The sequence below is a fragment of the Bufo gargarizans genome, chromosome 1, assembly GCF_014858855.1.
Source record: "Bufo gargarizans isolate SCDJY-AF-19 chromosome 1, ASM1485885v1, whole genome shotgun sequence".
Lineage (NCBI taxonomy): Eukaryota > Metazoa > Chordata > Amphibia > Anura > Bufonidae > Bufo > Bufo gargarizans.
Window position 1 is genome coordinate 465473069 of NC_058080.1, and position 17955 is coordinate 465491023.

Sequence of the window (17955 nt, forward strand, 5' to 3'; positions counted from 1 at the left end):
TGACATCCTTATTTCCTTTTTGTTTCCTTACTCATGTGAATCCTGAGCCTCCTATCTAGTGTGCACACATTGCAGGTCATGTATGAAAGCAATGATATATACCCATGTGAGTAAATCACCTCTATTGGGCTGCAGGCATTGGCCCCATGCAGGAGCCTGAAGATGGCTTCTGCCATTGATGAGATTTACACTGACAGTACATGCAGAGAAGCAGCTGGGTACATTCATCCCACACTGCTTGCTACTATTCACAAACCTGGTGAAAAGAATACACCCTAGGCCAGTGATGGCGAACCTTTTAAAGGCCGAGTGCCCAAACTGCAACCCAAAACCCACTTATTTATTGCAAAGTGCCAACAAAGCAATTTAACCTGAATACTATAGTCCAATACAGTATATCCTCTATGTACTTTATGATTTAGCTATAATAGCCTGCCTACATTCAGTGCGCCGCCTGTGCTGTTCATAGTGCACCTGCGCTGATGAATGGCAGGAAAAGTCTAAGGCATACTGTACACCATAGACTTTTTCCAGAGTGCAGGTGCCCACAGAGAGGGCTCTGAGTGCCGCCTCTGGCACCCATGCCATAGGTTCGCCATCACTGCCCTAGGCCTTTCCGACAAGCATATTAAGGACAAAAGTCCCGGCTTGACTTCAGGTCTGATGACCCAAACTCACAGCATCATGGATTTCTATTCTACTGCAAACCTGTGGTAGGACTGGACACTTGTCCATAATACGAGCAGATAAATGCACCCGTAGTACGCTCATCTGAAACTGGCCATAAACAGTATATTTATGGTGTCCTTATTCAAAGTTGTGTTCTGTGACCACAAAGCCTCCTAGGTCGTGCAGACAACACAGCTTGCATCCGTGATTCATATTTCTGTGTAACCATGTCTACTTAGATTTGTTCTCATAGGTCAGGGGTACTGGTACTGGCAGACCGTGGACGCCAGCTGTCCGGACCCCTGCCATCCCTTCCATAGGAGGCAGCACTTTAGGCTGCATCCTAATCTGCCAGTGTGCTGGAAAGAGCTGGGGCACAGGCTCCTCCACATGCAGGCGTTGGATGGAAGGGAATGGGTGGGCAGAAAGAGACGGGTTCCTGCACCTGCAGGCCCAGGGACTTCTCTCTCAGCACTTTCTTCCCGCGCCTGCACGTGGAGGAAGCTGTCTCTCTGTGGCTCAGTCCCTCCTCTCCTGCAGCAGTGGCGCGTACGGGAGCTTCAAGCTCCAAAGGACACTTACTGCTGAAGAAGGGGGATAGACATCGCCAATGAATAGGGTGGCCACAAAAGAGGGACTTTAAAACACCGCTCTCGACTCTGATAAGCCATGCCTCCTCCCACTCCGCAGCCATCTAAAAAAATCAAGGTAAAATAAACATGGGGAGGTTGGGAGGGGACTGAGGGGTACAGACAGGGCGGGAACGCATCATTGACTCCACAGTGTCAGTGGCATGTTCCCATCTTGCCTGTGCCTCTCTTTGTAAGGCTACTTTCAGACTAGCGTTTCTATTTTCCGGTATTGAGATCTGTCATAGGATCTCAATACCGGAGAAAAATGCTTCTGTTTTGTCCCCATGGATTGTCAATGGAGATAAAATGTAACTGAACAGAATGGAATGCTCCAAAATGCATTCTGTTCCATTTGGTTGCATTCCTATACCGGAGAGCGAACTGCAGCGAACTTTCCATCATGGGATGAAAGTGGCCTAATGGGGAAATAAAGATAAGGCTCCAATCACACCATGTGCTATCTGCATCTTTTGTGGGCCCATTGAAATGAAGGAGTCCACATTCAATCCACCAATAATGGGGATTGGATGTGGAACAGAAATACATACTGTGAGTCTGTTCTGCGGCTAGGGTTGCCACCCGGCCAGTAGCTCACTTCACACTGGAGCTTCCAGTCAACAGAGAGTGTTCACAGCGGCTCAAGCAAATGGAGGAGGGGAGTGCTTTTCTTTTTTCTTTCTTTTTCTTTTTTTTTTTTTTTCTTTTTTTATTCTTCGCAAAAGCAGAGATGGGGGGCATTACTCTTAGGCTCCTTTCACACCTGCGTTCAGGTGTCCGCTCGTGAGCTCCGTTTGAAGGGGCTCACAAGCGGCCCTGAACGCAGCCGTCTGGCCCTAATGCATTCTCAGTGGAGGCGGATCCACTGAGAATGCATCCGCCTGCCAGCGCTCAGTGAGCGGACACCTGAACGCTGCAAGCAGCGTTCGGGTGTCCGCCTGGCCGTGCGGAGGCGAGCGGATCCGTTCCGACTTATAATGGAAGTCAACGGGGACGGATCCGCTCAGGCTACTTTCACACTTAGAAATTTTTCTAAGTTATAATGCAGATGGATCCGTTCTGAACGGAGCCACCGTCTGCATTAATATGAGCGGATCCGATCGAACGCTAGTGTGAAAGTAGCCTTACTGGGGGCATTCATATTTACTGTTGGCATTCAGCTCGGACTTTCATCTGACTGCAGACCCAGGTATGTGGACCTTTTAATAAAACTAGTTATTGTCATAGGTGAACATATATGTTAATAAGCTCAGTGCAGAATGTGACCGCACCAAAATACATCATTGCATCTTTTCTCTCCGTATCATTACAGAAAAGGAGGCGGCGTATTGACAGAAGCATGATAGGAGAACCCACAAACTTTGTTCATACTGCACATGTAGGATCGGGAGATGTATTTAGTGGAATGAATTCCGTAAGTATAAAACTTTTTTTGAAATAAAGAAAAAAAACTATTGAAATATTGCGGTGAACTCTGCAATGGAATAAAAAAAAGCCATTTTGCCATTTCTGGTCACATTGTCCCTAGTGTTCAATGAATCGAATTATTATTATTATTGACTTCAATCCGAATTTCAGGAAAAATTTGATTCATCTTGAAGTCAAATTTCCTTGCGCTTCGTGGTAATTTTTCCTGAATTGCTTGGTAAAAAAAGAAATACATACCTCATCCATTTGCTCACGGAGAGGCCGTCACGGCCATCTTGATTGAAGAAAAAGTGCCAGACCTCTCGGGCACTGATGTGTGACATCATCACGGCCGGGTGCAGCGACGCATCAGTGATGATGTCACCACGCCCTGCCAGCATGATGAAGTTGGCGCGTTTTCTTCAATTAAGATGGCCATGACGACATCTCCCTGAGCAAATGTACAAGGTGAGTATGTTTGGGTTTATTTTTTATTTCATTTTTTAACCCATGAAAGGCCTGAATGTGACAGATGCCATGATCTGAAGGGCTCAATGACGGGGGGCCACGATTGTTATTCTCTTTGCGCCAGCTACATACAGTAGAATGGAATGCAATGCATGATGAAGTAATTTGTAACAGATTGAATCTCTTTGAACGTTGGCGAAGCAGCTGAATCGAGTTTGATAACTATACTAATCTCTAGTTGTCTCCTCCCCAAGAAATGTGCATAAAACGTGATCAAAAAGCCTTATGTACCTCAAAATGGTACCAATAAAACTACAGCTCTCCCTGCAGACAGCTCTTTAGCTGTCAGAATATGGCAACTTTTTATTTATTTATTTTTTCAATTTTGTAAACTTAACTGTGTGACAGGCAAAACCTTCTACAAGCAGACACAGATTTGTGCCATATCTCATTAATCTGATGAATCCACTTGGCCTAAGCCAAGCCTCCCACCTTGCTTACTTTCTACCTTTAAAATTTGCAGAGTGAGTACAAATGTCACAAAACCAAAAATGTGCAAACTTTTAAAATTTTGTACTCAAAAATCCATCTAAACACATTCATATGAGTCCATGTTTGTGTCCGTAGAGCCCCAAACCTTACAGGCAAAATGTTTAATGCAAAGTATTTTTCTTCTTTCTGAGTTTACATATTTTACATCAAACTGTCATGAAGGTTATGGTTGCACCCAGGGGGATTGGTAGAATGTCCCCGAGCAGAAGCAAGAACCTGATTGTGGGGCTGGCTCCATGCTGTCCCCATGACACTCGCCTATGGCCGCATGGCTTTACTGCAGAGTTGTGCAGTCATCAGCTGAGTGTAGCTGCTTAAGGCCAGCTGCACCGCTGGCCATATCCGTAGGGCTCATGCACATGAACATAAGGGCTCTATGCCCGTCCTGCAGATCGCAAATAGCGATTCAAAGTTCACGTGCACTCCATGCTGCGGATGCGGACTCATTGACTTGAATGGGTCCACAATCTGCAAGATACAGCAAAAAGAGGGCTAGTGGAAAAACAAAGGAGCTGCAATAATCACAGTGCTGGCTCAGGCGACCCTCCCACAATCCTCATCCAACAGGAGGGGGGAACTAATTACTAAAACATAACTTTTGATAGAACCGTTTAAACAATTAGAACTATAGCAATGTTTCTATTTCAAGCATGTCTCTACTAGTATGGTAAGTGTCACAAAAACCTGTTATTGCCACTTGTATCGGGTAATCAATCCTGGTCATCCGGGTATAAAAATGACATGAATAACCTTACCAGATTCCAGAAGAAACAGTATCAAGTGTGGTACCCGTTAAGGCAGAGGGGTGGTCCCAGCAGGTTGAAAGATGATGAAGTCGTGGTGCTGAAAGCCCACTGAAGCCATTCATAGTGTTTCTGTAGGCTTCCAATCCTTGCCTCCGCTCCGCAAAATATAGGGCATGTCCCATCTTTGGCCGTATCTTGCGGATTGCAGACCCATTCAAGTCATACATTGGTGTGCATGAGCCCTTAGTGTGGCTGATTGGACTGTATGTCAGGACTATTCAGGTGTAATAACTGATCTCTATAATGCTTTTCTTTCTCAATTTGCAGGTGAGTTCTATCCAAAACCAAATGCAGTCAAAGGGCGGCTACAGTGGCAACATGTCTGCAAATGTTCAGATGCAGCTTGTAGATACAAAAGCAGGATAACCTTAGTATTACCTGGTCAGTACTTGTCATGTGAATTTCAATGACAGAGAAAACGATGTAATGTCTGCTGAAATGTATTGTAAGAAACTAAAAGAATTTGATGCTTTGCTGTTAAATCCACCGCCATTCCTGCAAGATCAGTCATTGACGTCCCCACCACTTCCTGTTACCATTGCAGGGCAAAGAAGTGTTTTCTGGCATCACACCTACAGCTGCAGGAGTTAGAAATACTCTTTGAAGTGGGTGGAAAATAGTTAAAATTATGCATGCATGGTAAAATAATCAAATGTGTGCAAGAAAACCTTTTACACTGTAACCTTTTATGTCTGTAGGTAGTTCTCTAAATGATATTACCTTCATGTATGGCTATGATTATCTAAACTTTACAATTCATGCAGCTCATTGATTTAAAAGGTTTATTCTAAACCCCCTGCGGATTTTTACTGTTACACTGGCCACAGCTATTCCTTCTGACTGCCCTATACACATGCACACTCGGCTTATCGCCCTTAAAGGGCCTCTGTCAGCAGATCTGTACCTATGACACTGGCTGACCTGTTACATGTGCACTTGGCAGCTGAAGGTATCTGTGTTGGTCCCATGTTCATGTGTGTCCACATTTCGGAGAAAAATTTAGTTTTTGTATATGCAAATTAACCTCTAGGAGCAACGGGGGCGTTGCCATTACACCTAGAGGCTCTGCTCTCTCTGCAACTGCTGCGCCCTCTGCACTTTGAAAAGCCCAGACAGTGAAAATGTCATCAGGTCTAGCCCTGTCAATCAAAGTGCAGAGGGCGTGGCACATATGAACATGGGACCAACACAGATGCCTTCATCTGCCAAGTGCGCATGGTCAGGTCAGCCAGTACTGACAGGCCAAAAACCATACTTTCATGTCCCATTTTTATCACTAACCTATCATCTTCTTTCTTCTAGGATCTTCTGGATGGTTCTTAACTTCTTCCTTTTTGTCTTTACTGCCCTCATTTTGCATCAGTGACTGCTTTCTGTGTTCTTCATTGCGTGTAAGATGATACATTTGTACTCCCACATGAAAAAGATGATGGCCTGTGCCGACGGTCTTACCAAACGCAAAAGGGCACAAAGGGTTTACGCCAAAATTAACAGCAAAAACATCTTTGGAATTATTTTATTTTTCAGATCTACACATTTTTCACCCTTTTTCTTTCTTTTTTTGAGGGGGGGGGGGGGGGGGTTGTTTCCCTTCAGTTAATAATTGCTAGATGCGGGCCTTCGCTCACGGGTGTTGAGAAGGCCTGGGACCGTCAAGCACAATGCTTATTGAAATTGGACTGTCAGTGAAGTAGATGACTTGCATGCTATGTAATGTTGCTTTGTACAGTGGGCCTATGCTGGGCCTAGAAATGGGAAACTGCCTGTTGCTGAAGATGATGCTACATGTATATGCCAAAATGTCCTCCTAGAGCAACAGGAGTAAAGACTCCTAGTATAGCTATATCACTTTTAGGTCTGCCCAAAATTGATCTAGCTAAGGATGATGATAATAATAAGACGTAATAATAAACCGCATCCATTCATAAGGAATTCTGTTGTAAATGTTCACTATATTTATTTGAAAGATCTGACCTCGAGATTGTAACCAGTGTAGTAACCTATAAAGTATTGTGTTGGTGCTTTTGTCTGTTCTAAAGAAATACTAGAATCGCCATTCCTGCTTTCTTAACCATTTACCTGCAATAGTGCATGTCAGACTGCCTGCAATAAATCCCATAACCTGATATAATGTACAGGCAACAGTCCCTCTGGTCTAGGCTGAGGCCCAGTTGTTGGGACAGCTACCAGCATGGCCACAACTGGTGGCAGTTTGTAGACCTCTAAATTAAGCCACACACTTTGGAAATTCAGGAATATCCTTAATTTAATGCATTAGTCATGGAAACATGTGATGTGCTTATCAATATTAACATTGTGCCATTCCAGGAGTGACCACACGCATAATAATCCACAGTGCAATGGCACAAGAAGAGAATTATAATTTTCTCATGTAGAAATCTATAAAAGAGAATATAACGTTTAGATTTATGATTATAGTTAATATAGTCCATCATAAGCTGTATGACCTTAAAGAAAGGACTTCCAACAAATGGGCTTAACCACCTACAAGAGACTGAGAAATATAAGTGATCCATGTCAAAGATGGTCAAAAGAATCCATTCCAGGAGCATTTCCACCTGGTGTTGAGTTTTCCATTGCACATCAGCCACTAGAAGAGTTGGTGCACGTGCCCTGACCTCCCAGTAAAAAGGAAAACTAAATCTTACCTTATTCATCCTACTCTGGTGCAGAAAAGTAGGCAACTGGTAAGCTCATGCAAAGCGCTGGTGAAGCATCAGCAATGTGTGGCACCAGTATTTCTGAAGAAAAGAAGCTGACAGTGCTGGTCTGGAGCAGTCACTTGTGGTGCCACAAGTAAAAGGCCCCATTATTGATTCGTCAGCCGTCTCCAACCAGTAGGAATCCTGAGCTATGACCATATGTATTGGTAATATGGTGTGTCTCCTTCATTTTTGAGCAGTGTGGCTCCAGACCATGACTCAAATTTGTATGTGGCTTACAAGAGACAAAAGGTTTGAGGACCTGATTGGAGTATGAACTACAATGGCGATGAGTGTTTCTGTGATGATTTTTATTGTGCCCATGTATAACACATCATCAAGTGGAATTGCTCAGTTTCCAGTGAAGTTGTTACCACCAATAAATGGCAGCAGTACTTTGAAAACAAAGTAGGTCAGACATGATTCTGTCTCCTGTGAAAAGAAAGGGTGATAGTTTTGGGGGGAAAAACAGCTGGAGTTCATCACAGGATGATTTTCAAAAGGGCAATGTAAAAGCTATTAAAGGGAATCTGTCACCAGAAAATTGACCTTGTAGGGCTAACTCGGCTGAGTGTAGTGACACCTTTCACTTAGCGATCCATTGCTTTCTTCTGAAAAAAAAGTTCTTTTAACCCATATGCAAGTGAGTAGTTAGGTGCACCGAGGGCAGGACCAAAAACATTCTATGTATCCATGCTCCTCCTGCTTCCTCTGCTACTCCCTCCATCACCTTCTTGATTAACAGGGCTAGGCAAGATGGCTGTGTAGGACCCTGACCCTGTCAAGCAAGGAGGAGAGGGAAGCCGGAGGAGCAAGGGTGCACAGAGTAGCTTGAGCCTGTCCTCTTTGCTCATTTGCACGTGTATTAAAAGTAGTTTTTCTCCAGAATGAAGCAATGAATTGCTTTGTGAAAGGTATCATTATATTCAGCTGAGCTAGCCTTACGAGATCTTCTGCCTAGTCTACCAATGAGATTCCTAGTGATAGATGCCTGTTAAAAGACTTGTCCCATCTCAGCCTTTTATGGCTGACATGGGAATAACCGCAGTAAGCACCAACCTGGGAAGACTGAGGGACAGAAATGGCCTGAGCAGCCGGTGCTCTACTGTTTCCTCCCATAGCTATTCAAATAGCCAAGCACAGCAAGTTATGGAAAGAATGGAACACCAGCCGCTTGGATGTTACTGTAAGGCCGAATGCACACGACCGTGGTATCCTGCTGACAGCAGAAGCGCACGGCATCATTGGTTGCTATGACGCCGTGCGCTTCATGCCGCCGCTGCACTACAGTAATACACTGGTATGATCTGTACGAGTATTACTGTAGTGCAGCGGCGGCATGAAGCACACTGCATCATAGCAACCAATGACGCCGTGCGCTCCTGCTCTCAGCAGGATGCCAGGCCGGGATACTACGGACCGCTCACGGCCGCGTGCATTCGGCCTAAGTCTGTTAACTCCCCTCTGGCACGTACTGTGGTTATTCCTATCGTGGCAATGAAAGGCTGAGATGGGATGAACTCTTTAATAGTGTTCTCTAAATGTAAAAAAAAAATGTAATTCATTACCTGAGACCTGGAATATTAACTCTTGAAGATCCATTGTAGCTTTTCTAATGGCTCTGATGACACTACGAAGGGCAATTTCACAAGAGTGCATGCAGTGCAAGAAATACGCTCCTCATTACAGCTGTATTTCCTGGACTGAACACTGTTCCTGTGACACAAACTCACAGCATTATAATGATTTATAATGGTGTGTGTTCCTGCCCAACCTCGGCTGTACTGAAACAATGTGTGTACAGTTCAGTATAGCTGTGGTTGGGCAAGAACGCACAGCATTATAAATGATGATGCTGTGAGTTTGTCACAGGGGCAGTGTTTAGTCCAGAAAAAACTGCTGTCACATGGAACAAATACACTCATGTGAAATGGCCCTAACAGTTCTGAGCTCCTGGGACTAGGTGGAGAATGGAGCTTGGATCTTAAAACCTTCTTGGTCCCAGTAATAATTCACATTTCCCAATAGAAGGGGCCTTTATATTGCCTATTTTAGGCTACTTTCACACTAGCGTTTTGGCTTTCCATCTGTGAGATCCGTTCAGGGCTCTCAGAAGCGGTCCAAAACGGATCAGTTTTGCCCTAATGCATTCTCAATGGATAAGGAACCGCTCAGAATGCATCAGTTTGGCTCCGATCAGTCTCCATTCTGCTCTGGAGGTGGACACCAAAGCGCTGCCTGCAGCGTTTTGCTGTCCGCCTGATGAAGCGGAGCCACAATGTAAGACGATGGGGACGGATCCGTTTTCTCTGACGCAATCTGGCACAACAGAAAACTGATCCGTCCTCTATTGACTTTCAATGGAGTTCAAGACTGATCCATCATGGCTATAGAAGACATAATACAACAGGATCCATTCATGACGGATGCATGCGGTTGTATTATTGTAACGGAAACGTTTTTGCAGATCCATGACTGATCCACAAAAAACGCCAGTGTGAAAGTACCTTAGACTTCTCTGTATGAGAAAAATGTTAATTTCCCATAGGCTTCAAGATTGTAGGCGGCTGCTCTATGGTTGAGAAAATTCCAGGGTAGAGTAAAAGGTAAAAATGCTTCTAATATACAGGGTGACTCTTGACAGCTTCTGTAAAATGTCTTTTGCTCAGGTTCCAAAACATGTATGTCTTTTACCCATTGTAAAAATAGATATTTTGATATTGCACCGTTTACAGATATACATGTTGTTTGGTTCCGTGTTCACGTAAGCGATGTGTCCTGGAGGTAGCGTGACGCCATCATGTCAGGCTAGTTTCAGCACCACGTCAAAACACAGTATTGATTAAATGGAATGTAAATGTAAGTCTGACTGAATGCCTGTCGAGAACCGTGAAGCCAAAATGTTCTATTTAATATCTAGTATGAAAACATTCCCTGTCCATAAAGTGTCCCAACAGATGGGGAAATAATGTGAATTTATTGCAATAGACCTGCTAGATCAAACTTCCCTATGAAGAAGCCAGATATCTGTCGCAGAAATGGCTACTCTGTTGTGATACATCCAAAAGCCTAATAAACTGTTGTAACACATTCAGTATTGTGCGGTATTACACACAGTTCCGTGAAAGGCATCAGACTGTGCCAGGCTTATTCGCCATGCTTTTTATCATCCTACTAGCAATCTGTCTGAAGAGCAGGTTTATCAAAAAATATTTTCACATTCTTTGATCAAGAGAATAAGAAGTAAATAATTGACATATTTTTATAACAAAGCATACTTTTTGTACATTGTGTTCATTCTTGAATAAAATCAGTTCAGTGTTGGCTTGTAGATATGACAGAGAAGTATTGACATTGATTCAATAAATGTTTTCTTTCATCTCTGCCTTGGAGATTTTATTTCATTTTCTCTACGTTATCCAATAAAGATGGCGACTGAAATGGTGCGTGGAATAAGGATTGTATTTCTTGCCTTGGTGTTTGGGTGGGTGTACGACAGCGGGGTACATATAAACTAGCAATGGACAGCAGTATAGGTGATGGCACTACACTATGCTGTGTGCAAAAAAAAAAAAAGCCAGAAAATAAACACACAAAAAAAGATACCAAAAGAAACCCTTTGCACCTATTCTGGTGTTATTTTTTTCTACTGGTAAATGCTAGAGCCAAATTCATGTGTGTAAGGACCCTGATTCTGAGTATTAATTCTATTAATATCCAAGGCGGTATACATACAAAATATAAAACAAGGCCAATGAGCCCGAACTGATTAACAGACTGGTACAGAGGGGATGAAGACCTGACTGGCTGCCATTAGAGACAACATGTCGCTGCAGTGGACTGCTCACAGGGCATTTGTTCCCTATGAATAACACGTCATGATAATATGCAATAATATAGAACAGCTCATTTAGGGTATAATCTCCCAGTTGTTTTGTTTTTTGTGTATGTGGATTTCCCAAAAATTTAGACATGAGTTATACCCTTAGGCCGAATGCACACGGCCGTGAGCGGTCCGTGGTAACACTAGCTGGATTCCTGCTGAGAGCAGGAGCGCACGGCGTCATTGGTTGCTATGACGCCGTGCGCTTCCTGCTGCAGCCGCAGTACAGTAATACTCTGGTATGATCTATACCATTGCATCATTGTACTGCGGCTGCAGCAGGAATCCAGCTAGTGTTACCACGGACCAGCTCACAGCCGTGTGCATTCGGCCTTAGAATGTGTTCCCACTGCCTTTTTTTCCATGCCGATTTTGGCTCAATGTTTTTACCAGATTCCACATGAAATCTGCCTTCCGTTGTTTTCAACAGGAATCTGCACTGGTGTTCATTTGGCCACGGATTCTTTCAGTGCATATTTCAAACTGCATCAAAAAGGAACATATCTATTCTCTCCACAATTTCCTCATGGAAATTGTGCTGAAATTGCGATGAGTGTCAACGTGCGGATTGCAGCATTGAAACTAATTTGCGGCATTCAAGCTACAAATCTGCAGCAGAAATTCGAGGCTTAATTTAAGAGTTCTGCTGTGGATTCCACAGCAAATAAATGTTGACTTTTCTTCAACTTGGCAGTATATTATCGTCTGAACATACCCTTAAAGGGTTTATTCATCCCTTAATGACAAGTATAGCCCTGAAGTGTTCTAAGTTTGCTTGCTGCTTGTGTCCATTTTGTGACCTATCCTATTAAAGAGGTCGTCTTGTCTCATCTCGCCATTACCAAGGCGAGATGAGACACAGCCTCGACCACCCCCCGGCCATGAAGAGGCAGAGCATGCCAGTACTCTGCTATTTCAGTAGCTCTAATTGCGGTGCATTAAAAGCTCCTGAAACAGCATAGCACAGCAAGCCACGTGAATGTCCCAACTCAGAAACAGCATAGCTTGTTGTGCTACACTGTTTCTGTAGGTCTCTTGAACGGCAATGAGGTCTACTGAAACAGTCTCACGGCCGGGAGGTGGTCAGGACTGTGTCTCTTCTCGTCCTAGTAACTGTGAGATGAGACAACCCCTTTAAAGAAGGTAGATCATGGCCCAAAGTGATTGTGCCTACATCTGTTAAACTGTAGCAAATCTTCACACACCTAGTTTAAAAAAACTGGACTGCGCCTCGCTTGAGATGCACTAAATTTGCACAGAAATTTTGGCACAAAATTCTGTTGCAATAAGCCAGCCAATATGTGGTATAGAGAAGTGTCGAGCCATGAACCAAATTTATTATCCATCCTGTGCTACTGAAATGTACACTGTCTACAGCTGGAATCGGCAACCTCCAGCACTCCGACTGGGAGTTGTAGTCTCACAGCAGCTGGAGTGCAGGAGGTTGCTGACCCCTGGTCTATTTTGTCATTAGTCACACTATCTTTTAAGTCCGTTGTGATCCCTATCACAATGGAATGGATGAAATCTGCAGAAATAATAGGTCTTCTTAAAGGGGTTGTCCGGGCTTTTAATATTGATGACCTATCCTCAGGATAGGTCATCAATATCAGATTAGCAGTGGTGCTGGGTGTGGGACCCCCGCCGATCTGATATTGATGACCTATCCTGAGTATCATCTGTATCATGAGATGGAGCGCACGCAGTGTGCATTTGCGCTCTCTCGCTCTCTCTCTCTCTCTCTCTTTATGACAAAGCAGCAGTGGTGAGAAGGGAGACAAGTGCACACGACACGCACAGTCTACTTGTACAGCTAATTGTCGGGGGTGTCGGACTCCCGCTGATCTGATATTGATGCCTTATCCTGAGGATAGGTAATCAATATTAAAAGCCCCTAGAACCCCTTCAAGTCTGTACATGCAGTGGATGTGATTTCATGAAAATGATACTTTTTATAGATAAATCATCCTCTAACAGAGATTAGCAACCTCCCGCACTAAAAAACTCTAAAATTACAACTCCCATAATCCTTCTTTCACGTCTATGGGAATAATAAGGACAGCTGAAAAAGTGCATGCAGGGAGTTAAAGTTTTACAGCAGCTGGAGTGCCGAAGGTTGCTGATACCTGCTCTATAAAAATATTGTAGCAGATATGTAAACTCCTTGAAATGCCTGTGGAATGTAATATTCCTACTGGAAACAATCTCTCAACAACACTCCACTACATTCTAGGCACCTTAGCAAATACTGCATCAAAGTACGAAATGTGCACAGAACCCTGCAAACAATCTTTAGGCTGGGTTCAGACCTGAACGTACACTCTGTATGCGCGATTGTACAGGCGTTTGCAATCGCGCATACAGAGACAAGCGAACGCCCATTGTCGCGCGTTCCCGCTGAAGTCTATTTACGGGAACGTGCGACAAGATGCCCCAAAGAAGCTCCTGTACTTCTTGGGGCGTCGGGCGTTTTACAGCGCAATCGTACGCGCTGTAAAACGCTCAGGTGAGAACCATTCCCATAAGGAATCATTGGTTCTTGCCTGTTGAGCGTTTTACAGCGTGTAGAAACGCGCTGTAAAACGCTCAGGTGTGAACCCGCTGTAAATGTAGGATCTTGCTTTATTCTAAATCATTCCATGATTTATTTCCCAGAGTTTGGGAAATGTTTTTTTTTACAGTATAAATACATTTCTGAAGTAATAACTTCGGCTCATTGGAGCCAATACATTCTAATACTGTACGGAGTTCCTGCTCCGTACAGTATTAGAACAAAGTTTTATGTGAAGTTTTTCGCTCATCTCTAGTTGTAATGCTGCAAACCATGACATTTCCACCAACATGCTTTACAAGAGGTATCCGCTTCTTCTGGTGAAAAGCTGTGTTTTGTTGTTTTTTTATTGGTCTAACTCTATACAAATGCTCATCCCTGATAATTTGCCTGATCGTTTTGTGTAAGAGGACCGTTAGGGTGCCTCCACACAGCGCAGATTACGGTACCTTAGGCTGGAAATAAACATGCAATTTTTGAACCAAAGCCAAAAGTGCATTCAGCAGGGGGAAGTATATAAGTCCATCCTTTGTGTGTTTCCAACCTTAAAGGTGTTTTCACACTTCATCTAATGGTATTGATCATGTAGATAAAGTGAATACAAGACACTTACTAATGTACTGTGATTGCCCATGTTGTCTTGTTTCCTGGCTTCATCCATTTTTCCAACACGTTATACACTGCGCTGGTCATGCTTGCACATTAGAGGAAAACAGCCAGCCAAAGCAAGGAGTGGGTGGGGAGGTAAACTAGTATGTAGGAAATATTCTATATACACTATGGACAAAAGTATGGGGACCTAAACATTACACCTACAGCAGCATTTATGACATACCAGTCTACATCCATAGGCATTAATATGGAGTTGGTCTCGCCTCTGCAGCTAAAGTAGCTTCCACTCTTCTGGGAAGGCTTTCTACAAGATGTTTTTACATTTTGGAGTGTGTCTGTGTGCAACTTTCTGCCCACTCATACAGAAGAGCATTTGTGAGGTAAGACACAATCTCTGTTCTAGTTCATCCCAAAGGTGTTTGACAAGTTATGGTTTGGAGTCTGGGGCAGTCAAGTTCCTCCACACCAAACTCATCCAACCATGCCTTTCTGGAGCTTGCTTTGTGCAGTGGGGCATGGTCATGCTGGAACTAAAAAGGGTCTTCCCCAAACTGTTCTCTCAAAGTTGGAAGCATCCAATTGTTAAAGGGAGTCTTTCACCTAAAATGACCATTATACACCACAAACATCATGATATCCATTACATTCCCCATATCTTACCTTTCATATTGCTGTCTGTCGCCTATGCTCTCTTAAAAACGCTTTTAATCCATATGCTAATTAGGTTCTGAAGGTGCCCAGGGGCGGCGTTTATGCGGCCGGTGCCCAGGCTCCACGGCGCTGTTCAAATCAAACCCCTCCCCTTTCACCCCTCTGGCCCGCCCTCGGTTCTTGAGATACCATCCTCCAGTCAATGACAGATCCGGTGCCTGCGCACTCCATTACCCACTAGGGCAGAGGCAGCAGAGCGTTTAATGTGCATGCGCCGGCCTGTACATCCCGATATTTTGGCAGTTTACTTCCGCCGGCTAGATCGGGCCGGCGCATGCGGATTAAACGCTCTGCTGCCTCTGCCCTAGTGGGTAATGGAGTGCACAGGCTCTGTCATTGACTGGAGGATGGTATCTCAAGAACCGAGGGCGGGCCAGAGGGGTGAAAGGGGAGGGGTTTGATTTGAACAGCGCCGTGGAGCCTGGGCACCTTCAGAACCTAATTAGCATATGGATTAAAAGCGTTTTTAAGAGAGAATAGGCGACGGACAGCAATATGAAAGGTAAGATTATAATATGGGGAATGTAATGGATATCATGATGTTTGTGGTGTATAATGGTCATTTTAGGTGAAAGACTCCCTTTAAAAATGTCTTGTGTGCTAAAGTCTTAAGATTTCCCTTCAGTGGCACTATGGGGCCTAGGCCAACCTCTGAAAAAACAATCCCATAGCATTGCCCTCCTCCACCAAACCTTATGGTTGGCACAGCATATTGAGGCAGGTAATGTTCTCCTGGCATTTCCCAAACCCAGGCTTGTCCATCTGACACCACAGTACACTGCTCCAGAGCCCAGTAGCTTTACACCATTCCATCTGATGCTTGGCATTGTGCTTGGTGATGTAAGGCTTGCATGGAACAGCTTGAAAAACCACACAAGGAAGCTCCAGGTGCAGTTTTTGTGCTGATGTTCATGTTCGGAATTTGCAGTTAAGTCATCAGAACATTGGTGGCTTTTATAGACTATGAGGCATAAAAAGCCGGACTTAATAAAGCCCTAAATGCCGGCCTCTTCATAACTTCAATGGATCCTTCGCCAGTTCTAAATGTAAGACAGCTTTTGTAGAAAATGGTAAATGACTTTAGACCTGGTGTGAGCAGGGAGAAGTCGCAGATTACGGCGCAACTAACCATTTTATTGCAACGCAATCTGTACCTGTAATACTCCTAGTTTAGGCGTATTTCAGATTAATAAATTACCCCCCCCCCCCCATCACTTGGTGACCCCACTTTGTGTCCAAATTTGCAATAATACCATTCACTGTTGATGGTGAAATTTCTAAGAGGGAGGAAATGTCATGAACTGACTTGTTACAACGGAAACATAATATTACAGTACCACGGTGGAATTCAGTGAGCTCCTCAGAATGAGACACTCTTTCACATATATTTGTTAAGACAGACTTAATTGCTACACTTTAATGATTAAAGGTGTGTCCCAATACTTTTCATACAATGTGTATTTGTTTTATTTATTTTTTTATCCCAAAAAAAAACAACACGTCCAGACACCCTCAAAGAGGTTTTAAGAAAAATCACTCCAAATGACAAAGTTCTGCATATACTTAGTTTCAAATCCACACTACTTTCAAGATCTCTTTTTGCACCAGTGCAGATGTGGTTTTTGTAAATCGTTTTCTAAAGGCAAAATGTGGATTTGGTCCAATAACCTTGTCATAAATTAGGCGCATCCTCCAGCAGACCGTGCGCCTTGTGGTGGCCCACCATGACCCCTTCCCACCCTTGTCACACCCTCTTTCTGAAAAGTGGCGAGGGCAGTGTAAAAACTGCCCTTTGTGATTTAAAAAAAATAAAAAGTCACAAACATGTATGCAAAACTTTTCTGGAGCAGGGAGATGATGAATCTCCCCCATCATATATTAGAAAACGTTTAATTACACAGTAATACATTATATTTACATAATATTAGAAAACACCCTTAAATAATCATAACATTTTCAGGCAACTTTGCATAAATCAGTAGTGCAAGTGAATACAAGAACTTTAAAATGTATCTTATCAGAGAAAAATGCCTTGTTCTACAGTCATCAGCAGTTTTTCCTTTTGTAAGCTAACTTTCTCTCTGAAAATGTAAGAGAATTCGGTCTTGTGAGGACGTCTGTTTACTGAAGGATCAGATTACAGTAACCAATTGAAGTATACAGAGAGGAGGAGGGAACAAGTGCAGAGCACAACACAGACATGACTAAGGCTAGGTCTACATGATGACATTTGTCGTGTGACATTTTGTTGCACCAATGCCGCGCGACAATTTTTATAATGGCAGTCTATGGTGTCGCACTGCAACATGTTGCGACTGCGACGCAACAATCGCAGAAAATCCATTTGAGATTACCAGTGCATAGACTGCCATTCAAAAAATTGACGTGCGACATTGGTGCCACAAAATGTCGCACAACAAATGTCGTCGTGTAGACCTAGCCTAAGGCTACTTTCACACTGGCGTTTTGGCTTTTCGTTTGTATGATCCGTTCAGGGCTCTCACAAACGGTCCAAAACAGATCAGTTTTGCCCTAATGCATTGTGAATGGAAAAGGATCCGATCAGAATGCATCATTATGCCTCAGTTTGCCTTCGTTCCGTCTCTATTCCGCTTTGGAGGTGGACACCAAAACGCTGCTTGCAGCGTTTTTGGTGTCCGTCTGACAAAACTGAGCCAAACGGATCCGTTCTGACACACAATGTAAGTCAATGGGGACAGATCCGTTTTCTATGACACAATCTGAAACAATAGAAAACGGATCTGTCCTCCATTGACTTTCAATGGTGTTCAAGAGGGATCCGTCTTGGCTATGTTAAAGACAATACAAACGGATCCGTTCTGAACGGATGCAGACGGTTGTATTATCTGAACGGATCCGTCTGTGCAGATCCATGACAGATCCGCACCAAACGCAAGTGTGAAAGTAGCCTAAGCAAATTCAG

The 17955-nt window shown here is 43.6% G+C and overlaps 1 protein-coding gene across 1 annotated transcript in view; it reads left to right on the top strand.

The window, feature by feature from the left end:
* CDC42SE2 (CDC42 small effector 2) overlaps window positions 1-8540 on the top strand; it is an 80983-nt gene extending 72443 nt beyond the window's left edge. Inside the window, exons 3-5 of the mRNA XM_044287424.1 lie at window positions 2611-2712; window positions 4799-4912; window positions 5834-8540. Of these exons, the coding sequence (XP_044143359.1) occupies window positions 2611-2712; window positions 4799-4897 (201 nt within the window). The 3' untranslated portion in view covers window positions 4898-4912; window positions 5834-8540. The remainder of the gene's footprint in view (window positions 1-2610; window positions 2713-4798; window positions 4913-5833) is intronic.
* The last annotated feature ends 9415 nt before the right edge of the window (window positions 8541-17955 follow it).